The sequence below is a fragment of the Podarcis pityusensis genome, assembly GCF_964106645.2.
Source record: "Podarcis pityusensis genome assembly, chromosome: 18".
Lineage (NCBI taxonomy): Eukaryota > Metazoa > Chordata > Lepidosauria > Squamata > Lacertidae > Podarcis > Podarcis pityusensis.
Window position 1 is genome coordinate 6,256,991 of NC_138043.1, and position 10,209 is coordinate 6,267,199.

The 10,209-nt window shown below is 43.4% G+C and overlaps 1 protein-coding gene across 1 annotated transcript in view; it reads left to right on the plus strand.

The window, feature by feature from the left end:
- ATCAY (ATCAY kinesin light chain interacting caytaxin) overlaps window positions 1-10,015 on the plus strand; it is a 29,150-nt gene extending 19,135 nt beyond the window's left edge. Inside the window, exons 9-12 of the mRNA XM_080989123.1 lie at window positions 1,297-1,332; window positions 1,461-1,496; window positions 3,923-3,955; window positions 4,867-10,015. Coding sequence (XP_080845249.1) covers window positions 1,297-1,332; window positions 1,461-1,496; window positions 3,923-3,955; window positions 4,867-4,876 — 115 coding nt within the window. The 3' untranslated portion in view covers window positions 4,877-10,015. The remainder of the gene's footprint in view (window positions 1-1,296; window positions 1,333-1,460; window positions 1,497-3,922; window positions 3,956-4,866) is intronic.
- Window positions 10,016-10,209: the final 194 nt, after the last annotated feature.

The following is a 10,209-nucleotide window of genomic DNA, read 5'->3' on the forward strand; positions in this document are numbered from 1 at the left end:
AAAATAAGCCCTCTGCAGCGCCACAAATCCAACTCAATGGTGTAACGTTGGAAAATGTCGATCACTTCTCCTACCTAGGCAGTTATCTTTCCACAAGGGTCAACATTGATGCCGAAATCCAGCATCTTCTGAGCTCTGCGAGTACGGCTTTCTCCCGATTGAAGTGCAGAGTGTTCAAGGACCGGGACATTTGCAGGGAAACCAAAATGCTTGTTTACAAAGCTATTGTACTACCAACCTTACTGTATGCTTGTGAAACATGGACCACTTACAAATGCCATCTCCAACTTCTCGAAAGTTTCCATCAACGGTGTCTCTGAAAAATCTTGCAGATCACTTGGGAAGACAGGCGAACTAATATCAGTGATTCATATACAATGAAGGGTGGTTGGAGGGGCCAAGAGGGGCCTGGACATGTATGTGACATGTATGTGACATGTAATTCTACTCTTATTGATCCAAAGCAGAACTCCAACGTAGAGTTAGCAGAGTAAAAACTTAAACACGTTGCAGGATTCACAAAAAATAGACCAGAGGCAATTGTATTCCATCCAGTGTGCAAGGTCAGAGAATTCCAACAAAAAATATAAAAGGTAGCAGAAGCAGTTCCCATGCTCATCCGTGGTTAGGAACAGAAACCAGTCAACGCATCTTGTTTCGTCCTTTGCTTTACATTGGAATGAATTTAAGTTACGTAAGTAAGTGGGTGGCACTGTGGGTTAAACCACAGAGCCTAGGACTTGCCAATCAGAAGGTCGGCGGTTCAAATCCCTGTGACAGGGTGAGCTCCCGTTGCTCGGTCCCTGCTCCTGCCAGCCTAGCAGTTTGAAAGCACGTCAAAGTGCAAGTAGATAAATAGGTACCGCTCTGGCGGGAAGGTAAACGGCGTCTCCATGCGCTGCTCTGGTTCACCAGAAGCAGCTTAGTCATGCTGGCCACATGACCCAGAAGCTGTACGCCGGCTCCCTTGGCCAGTAAAGCGAGATGAGCGCTGCAACCCCAGAGTCGGCCACAACTGGACCTAATGGTCAGGGGTCCCTTTACCTTTACGTCACATTAAACAGTGGACAGCCAGGCAGATAACGTAGTACATCAAACAAACCAAAATGAAGCAGGACAGGAAAAGCGTTGATTGCGACAAACTCAGATCGCAGGCTTCTTATGTCTCCAACAGCTTTGTTTCGTTGGCAGTATGTTCATTTGCAATTTGTCGCTTATTGGGAATTTGTTCCTATGGTTGGTTTTAAGCCGGTTGTGAACCATGGTTTTTTCACAGTTCTAAACACTTTGTTTCAGGTTTGAAGAAGAGCGGAACAGAGCGAGAAAAGAAAGGTAGGTTTTTCCCTTTTTGTGTATGCTAGGAAAGAGGCCATTATCACAGTTGCCCAGGGTATATTGTCATTTTACATTGTTCCTTCAGGCAAAACCGGCTATTTCAAAATGCAATTTATCCCTAACAGGACAGAAGAGAAACAGGACACAACTGTGAGAGAGAGGTAAGTCTCTTTCCATGTTATTGCGGATGCATTATATCAGGGGGAAATGGTTTGCAAAACTCTGTATATTAGGCAAAATTGCATACAGACATGTCTATTAGGATCCCCACCCCCTAAAATACTGATGAATTTTCAGGAGAATTCATTTTTTAAACACACATACACACAAAGTAATGTGGAAATGAAGTGAAATGAACTTTAGATTGGAAACATGAAAAACGGAGAGAAACCAAAATTGATAGATTCACCCACCGTATTTTTCGCTCTATAAGATGCACCAGACCACAAGACGCACCTAGTTTTTGGAGGAGGAAAACAAGAAAAAAATATTCTGAATCTCAGAAGCCAGAACAGCAAGAGGGATCGCTGCGCAGTGAAAGCAGCAATCCCTCTTGCTGTTCTAGCTTCTGGGATAGCTGTGCAGCCTGCATTCGCTCCATAAGACACACACACATTTCCCCTTACTTTTTAGGAGGGGAAAAGTGAGTCTTATAGAGCAAAAAATATGGTAACTTTAAATTGAATGCTTACATTGTTTCGTGTACTGACTTCCCTGCACAGTGCTCAAACCCTTTCCAGCCACATAATATATCAGACTCTTATCTATGACAGAAATCTGTCTAATGCAATTACTTTATCGTTTTTCTTCTGCTGTTCCTATCTTGAATCCAGCCCACGACTGACTGTAGTTTTTCTTCAAAGAGTCCTAAGGGGAAATTTCTAATGCATTCCTGACCACAGAGTTTTACCCCCCAATTTTACCCTCCAAGTGACGGGGGGAAATGGGGGGAAACCCAGAAAAACACTCTGAAACCTTGCAAAAGGCAAACAAGGAAGGGGAAAAAATGCTCTCTTATTTGTCCAATCCCCCCACTCCATGATTTCTGGCGAATTGGCTGCCACAGACTAGCAAAACACAAAAATATTAAGACTTGTTTAAGGCTGCTTATTTGTTTGCAGTGCTATCTGCAGATCTGTTTGGAAATCTGGATATCTGAAACTGTGGTGTGTATAGCTAGGTTTGGTTACCAATTTTCTGATGTTTGGATAAGTGAATTTTCATATACTGAGTGTTTGGATAGCAGTACCTTTATATATCTACTTGAAGAAGCCACGGTCCGATCTGAAAAATACAAATATTTCGGTTACAAAACTATAAAAATTAAGAAAAATTAAGTTTGCAAAACATGTGGTTAGGGTAGATCAACTTGTCAGTGTCCACTTATCTCCAGAGTAAATATAACATATCGGCAAAAGTCGGAAATTGAAAGATAACTATAGCATATACACGAAAATCGATTTCAGATTTGAAATCGGCATTGAAAGAACATATAAGAACAGTTGAAAAATCTCATGCAACAGAAAATGAAAAAAAAAAAAAATGTTCCCCAGCTGTTGTTCTCAGTTGTCTTTTATGGCAGCAAACTTTCCTAAAATCAAATTTTTTCACGGGATCTCAGAATAGGGCTTTCTGTGGGGAACAAACCAGTCCTCCCAAAAAGAATTCCACCCCACCCCGGAATATCGCCAAAACAAAATTTCCAAGTGAATGAAATGGCTGAGATATGGCCTTTGCCAATTTGGTTCAGCTCTAGGGATCTTCAAAGATTTCCGCTTGGGGAATGTGGGACTGCCAGGAGGGATGTTGGGAAAATTCTGATGGAAACAGAAACAGGAGGAAATGGCTTAAGTCTGCTTATATGTCTGATTTCCGGAACAGAACTCAATACAGCAGATATGATCGTTGTTCATTGTTGCAGTTTTCAGTCTGCAAACTGTACATAACAATGCATAATTGCATTGCATAATTTGCATGGCATTTCCTTTGTGTTGAAATGAAAGGTGTGGAATAATGTACTGATTACACAAGTAATTATGTAAAATTCAGCCAGAGTAGACAGCATGACAACAATTAATAGAGGGCATAATCTAACTAAATTCTACTTAGACCAGACCAGGGCCGGATTTAGGTTTGATGCGGCCCTAAGCTACTGAAGGTAATGGGGCCCTTTATATGTCCAGCTGTCAACAACAAATTGCTGCTGTTTTTTTGTGTTGAATATATGCTAGGTGGTCATTTATGGACCTAATAGGTATCTCAAGCCATTTGGCCATGTTGTCATGCAATCAGTCCATGCAGAATGTAGGCACCCTATATATAGAAATGAGCAAACCAGTGATATTTTAGGGAGCAGGCTAGCAGGCGGAGCCCATGACTTACATCCTAGGAGCCTACACAACACAAAACACTGTTGCTGTATGTAGGTTTTATTTTATTTGTTTTTTATCTTATATTTTGGAAGTGTACATCCAGGTTTACTAATCCGCTTGTAATATTCTGCCTCTTCAGATGCAGAACTACGAGGTTTAACAAGCATACACCATTTTCTAAATTTATTTACTATTTTGTCTGTCTTCCCAAACAGGCCTACATTGCCAGCAGAGGATCAGGAAACAAGGTGTGGGTTTCTTTTATTTATTTATTTTTAATCACATTCAGAATTTAGTTACCTACCGTTTACCTAAACCGCTAAGCCTCTTGGGCTTGCCGATCATAAGGTCGGCAGTTCGAATCCCCGTGACGGAGTGAGCTCCCGTCGTTCTGTCCCAGCTCCTGCCAACCTAGCAGTTCGAAAGCACGCCAGCACAAGTAGATAAATAGGTACCCCTGTGGCGGGAAGGTAAACAGCGTTTCTGTGCACTCTGGTTTCCGTCACGGTGTCCCGTTGCGCCAGAAGCTGTTTAGTCATGCTAGCCACATGACCCGGAAAGCTGTCTGCGGACAAACGCCGGCTCCCTCGGCCTGAAAGTGAGAAGAGCACCGCAACCCCACAGTTGCCTTTGACTGGACTTAACTGTCCAGGGGTCCTTTACATTTTACCTATAGGTAAAGGTAAAGGGACCCCTGACCATTAGGTCCAGTTGTGACAGACTCTGGGGTTGCGGCGTTCATCTCGCTTTATTGGCCGAGGGAGCTGGCGTACAGCTTCCAGGTCATGTGGCCAGCATGACGAAGCTGCTTCTGGCAAACCAGAGCAGAGCACGGAAACGCTGTTTACCTTCCCGCCAGAGTGGTACCTATTTATCTACTTGCACTTTGATGTGCTTTCGAACTGCTAGGTTGGCAGGAGCAGGGACTGAGCAACGAGAGCTCACCCCGTCACGGGGATTCGAACTACCGACCTTCTGATCGGCAAGTCCTAGGCTCTGTGGCTTAACCCACAGCGCCACCCGTGTCCCCCTTTTACCTATACACCCACAATAAAACACCAATGTGGAGGGGCCCTTGATAATTGACAATCAGCAGTCTCTTAAGTATTCACCGGGCCTGTTTTTCTCTCTCTCCTTCCTCCCTCCTCGCACCATTTAGCATGTCCTGAATCATAGACCTAAAGAACGACCCAGAACGATGCATTACCCATTGTAAAATGACCTTCCTGGTGTTAAGACCACACGACCATCCTCAGTTCCATCCAACCAAGGAATCAGCCTTTCTGTCTCTGCCTAAAAGGTATTCCATTGCACACAAGAATGAACTTTCCAGCAAAGGCTCTGAGTGGCAAACCCCTTGCTGAGAGATGCAAGCACCTTCCATCTTTAAAAAGCAACAACGTCGGGATATAACAAAATCCAGCCTAAAATGGAGAACTCCGGTTTATACATCGAAAGCCTCCTCCGTTTGGTTGCTGCAGGTCAGCATAGCGACATCGGGATGGAAAAGCACACATCCATTCTTAATTCCTTGCCGGATGCATCTGAAAGGAAACTGTTGCTCTGTGCATTCATTGGGTCAGGAAGAACTGCGGTAGCAAACTTTTGTCCCCTTCTGAATGAAGTTTGTGCATGCCTGTTCCAGTATAGATACAGAGCACCTATCTGGGGTTTTTTTGCCTCATCCATTTCCCAAATGCACCCCTGGCGCTATTTTTTTTTACCACTTGAGCTCATGGTGAAGCCTCACGCGGGAAATGATGTACAGATCGTTTTTATTTGTTGCATCCTCTCTCCTGAATGGGTCTGTCTCTGAATCTTGGGTACCAGATATCGCAAGTCTTGTAAGAATGCCCATTCATACACTTGTCAGTGTAAAGATGCAAATATACTCACAGGGCGGTGGGATTTGCACAGTTTTAGTCAGTTTCAGAACACTGGACAATTGCCTCCTCCCGAATTCTGCCTCCAAACATCTGAGGCAAGATGTAAGCACATGAAAACACAGTCCACATCTCCCCAAGCAAGGAGAAGGGAGCACTTGAGTCAGATTAGAAAGTGCACACATTTAGAACAGGAAAATAAATGCGCAACATGACTTAAAAACACTTTTTCTAAAGTCACATATGTATACCCATCTTCCACCCTAATGAACATGGGAGTGGCTCCCATTTTATCCTAGAAAAACGACAGCAAAACCCTGCAAGACGTTTAGGTTAGGTTGAAAGATCACAGCTGAGTAGAAATTTGAACCCAGGTCTCTGTGCTTAGAATCACACGATCCTGACGTTGCAGGACAAGAAGGCAATTCACTCACACAAAATCCTGGGATCAGGAGAAAAGGCAATGCAAGCGCGCCCATGCGCACACTTAGATTTAATCTATGCACTTAAATGTGACCCAGTCGTTTCGATCCAAGAACAGAAAACCCTGAAGTCCACATTCAGATAGTTGCTGTTTTGGTTGTCCATACAGTTTCACACCAGAGGGCAGCAGTGGCAAAATTACATGTGCAAGTTTGATTTTCCGGGGAGTCTTCCAAATGCCAGCGTAACAGAAGGCTTCCTTTGCTTTCGTGTGTCTGCAGAGGACCATGGAACAGTTGGCTTGTCCGTTTTTCTTCTCATTTGATACGTAACACCTAACCCTGAACAAATAGGCAGGAGAGCTTGCGACGTAATGGGGATCGATCTTCAACAATGGCTTTAAAGGACCGGTCTGTTTCGTTTGCGAAAGAAAGGAATCTAGCCCTATCTGCAGAAGCTTTGGGAATGTCTTCTTTGCATAGCAGAATGCGTGAGTTCCTGAACACTTCAGTCATACCTCTCTACTGACAATGGAAGTAGAATCCATACCCCATAGAGCCCTACGAGCAGATGTGTTCACAACTGCAAATGATCAAACATCTGGGAAATGTATGGTTCGCAATCATTTCTAAAAACTTCTCTCTCTCTCTCGTGGATGGAACATTTATAAAAGCAAAAAGAGCTGCAAAGACATCTATCAGTTTGGATATGAAATAGTCTCAACTGGATTTTTTGAAAGTGCATTTTAAGCTGGGAGGGAGGGGTAGAAAACATGACAGCTGACACGTGTATATCAGGATACGCTGAGAATTGCATTGAGGAGTGTTTACCTGCTCTTCCACCATTCTACAAAGAGAAACGTGGAACATACTGGCAGTCTCCAAAGAGACTCATTCAGGACCACAGATTTGCACAGCCTTCTCTGGAAACAAATGGGGTGACAATTCTTTGTGATATCTTTGCCAGTTTCTCTATGCTTGGTTTTAAAAGGGTGTGTTTGCCTTGTAATCGTGGGCACCAGAGGGAAGAATATGGGGCTGCTTGGTTTTAAAGCAGGGATGGGTAATCTGTGGCACTGCGGATGTTGGGACTACATACCCCATCATCCTTGACCATTGCCCAAGTTGGCTAAAGCTGTTGGGACTTGCAGTCTGACATCATCTGGAGGGTCAACCCCTATTCCCTGGGTTACTGCTAAAGAGGAGGAAATATGTCCCCACCCACAAAGTGAAATGAGCGTGGTTTGGGGAAATGGCCTTAATCACATCTACTATCATAGTCTGTAATGGCTAAACTTATTGAACCAAACCTATATCTGAAATCTCTAAGGATGATCTATCAGTGGCTTTTACAGGTTTTATTTCTCCATCGGCTTTACTATGGCTTGCCGTGAACGAACAAGCTTGCTTGTGCCCAAAGAGAAAATTGTGCCTGCGTTTCTCCTCCTGCAACCTGCTGTTGATGTTCCATGGTTTCTCTCGCTCCCCCAAAAGACCAAAGTTCTAACCAAAGTTTGGTCTTGGTTTAGCACTCATGATTTATTTGGGGGACTCAGATTTAACATGACATCAGAACTTGGGGAGGAGCACAGCGGGTGTGATTTCTGTCTGGGCACCAGGGCCAAAGTTTGGCTTGCTGTTGCGTGTGAAACGGGCCACAGGCCGCATTTGCACATGACTAAAGCCATGCTAAACCATGGTTTGTCCAACTAAACCATGGTTTCGTCAACAAACGACAAGCCGTCTCACAGGGAAGCAGAGAAACATGGCTTGTATCTCCAAAGCTGCTCCTGGTCTTGGGCCTCTGCAAGTAGGGTGTCCATACAAAGCATGGTTAAATAGGGTTGTTGGGTTTCTATGTAATGCCAACCTCTAGTTTAAAACAAGCCATGGTTCATAAGCCAACAGCAAAACGGCTCCACATCGTGGTTTATTAACAGAACGCAAAACAAGGTTAGTCTGCTGGGCTGGGTTCATATGTTTAAACCATGACCCAGTGTTATGTGTGAACTGAGGCGATATTGGCTGAATGCTGCAAAGCAGAATATCAGGTCTTTTGGTCAACACTTGGGGGGGGGATGAGTTTTTAAAAAACAAAAAGGCACTACAGAATGAACACAGGGGGAAACCCGCTAAACGTCCAAGGCAAGCCACACCAAAATTCAGAAACTGAATTCAACGTGGCTTCTACAGAAAATTTCCCCAGGTGCTGTACTTACCTGAAGTTGATGTACCGTATTTTTTGCTCTATAAGACTTTTTCCCTCCTAAAAAGTAAGGGGAAATGTGTGTGCGTCTTATGGAGCGAATGCAGGCTGCGCAGCTATCCCAGAAGCCAGAACAGCAAGAGGGATCGCTGCTTTCGCTGCGTAGCGATCCCTCTTGCTGTTCTGGCTTCTGAGATTCAGAATATTTTTTTTCCTTGTTTTCCTCCTCCAAAAACTAGGTGTGTCTTGTGGTCTGGCGCGTCTTATAGAGCGAAAAATACGGTATTTGTATACACAGGTCTAATTATTTGCATTGAAAACAGTTGCCTAGTTTGGGTTTGTTAGTTTGTTCTAGAAAGCATTTTAAAGGCCATATTGCTGGCCTTAAAACTGGGTATAAAAACTGTTGTATTTCTATCCAATCTCCTCCAATGAGCTCAATGCACTTTATGTTGTTCTCCCGAATTTTAGCCTCCTGTTAGGTAGGTCAGGCTGAGAGATAGCAGCCGCAAAAGGTTACCTAGTGAGCTTCATAGCTGAGTCTCCCCGGGTCTCCCCGATCTAAGTCTGACATTTGAACATCTGCACTGCAGAACCCAGATGTTTCATAGAAGAACAGAACGAGATTTGGTAGGGCTCCTTTATTTCAGAGAAGACTGAATTACCCGTATTTTCCCCTCTATAAGACGTTCCAGACCATAAGACGCACCTAGTTTTTGGAGGAGGAAAACAAGAAAAAAATATTCTGAATCCCACAAGCCAGAACAGCAAGAGGGATCCCTGGGCAGTGAAAGCAGCGATCCCTCTTGCTGTTCTGGCTTCTGGGATAGCTGCGCAGCCTGCATTCGCTCCATAAGATGCACACACATTTCCCCTTACTTTTTAGGAGGGAAAAAGTGAGTCTTATAGAGCAAAAAATACGGTATACATAGAGGGTAAATAATGAAACTGCTCATTGCCCTTTATTGGGTAGGTGTCTTGAATGTGTGAATGTTTGAAAACTCCTTATGTGCAAGTACAGACTTTCCCTTATTCCTTATTCAAACCTATTCCCCCAAATGAAGGGAGGCAAGATAAATCCATCACACCCCTCCAATATTCGGTGGTAGTCAAGACTGAGTGTGAAAGTGCAGGAAAATGTGGCGAGTTTGGGCTTTGATTGAACTTCCTGCGAATCTCGGCTTTAATTTTTTTAAAAAAACCAAAAACGCACATCAATTTTTTTGTGCGTATGGCTGTGAAGATATACTGTATCGTGCATAGCCAATACCTGCTGAGATTTTGGGGGAGCGTGGAAAGGGATCTGAGCAAGATTTTGAGAAACAGGTAGGGGCAAGACTACTGAACAAAGCAGCTTTCATCTCACGGAGTTATGTAAAATAAAATAAAAATCAGTAGAAAGGGATAGAGCAAATATTCTTCATTGGTATGGTTTATACTAGTTGCAAGAATCTGCTTTTTTGATGCAGATGTTTGGATTACCTTACTATGGATTATTATTTTTTAAAGTGCAGCAGATCTTAAGTCTGGTCCAGAAGGGCTCTTATTAAAACTAGTCAAATTCATGGAGGAAAGGTCTTAATTTTTTTTAAAAAAGTATTTAGCTGTAGTGAAGCTAAATGGAGCTTCCGCGTTCAAGTGCAATCTACCTTCAAATACCAGTTGAGGGGGGAGTAGCAGTCCTACTTGAGGGCTTCCCAGAAGCAGCTGGCTGGCCACTGTAACAGAATCGTAGAATTGCAGAGTACAACCCCCTACAATGCAGGAATCTCAGTATCAGAAAAAGGAAATAAAAATTATGGATTAGATAAACACTTATTCTAAACAGTTATGCATCCTCTCCTATTGATTCACTCTGGCCGTATCATAATCAAAACTCACTTTGCGGAGCATTTAAACATTTTGGGGGTTTTTGTCCTCCATGTACCGAAAACTGCTACATTTTTGGCACCTAAAGTATTTTCTTCCCCTGGAAGAGCAAGGCACAGGTT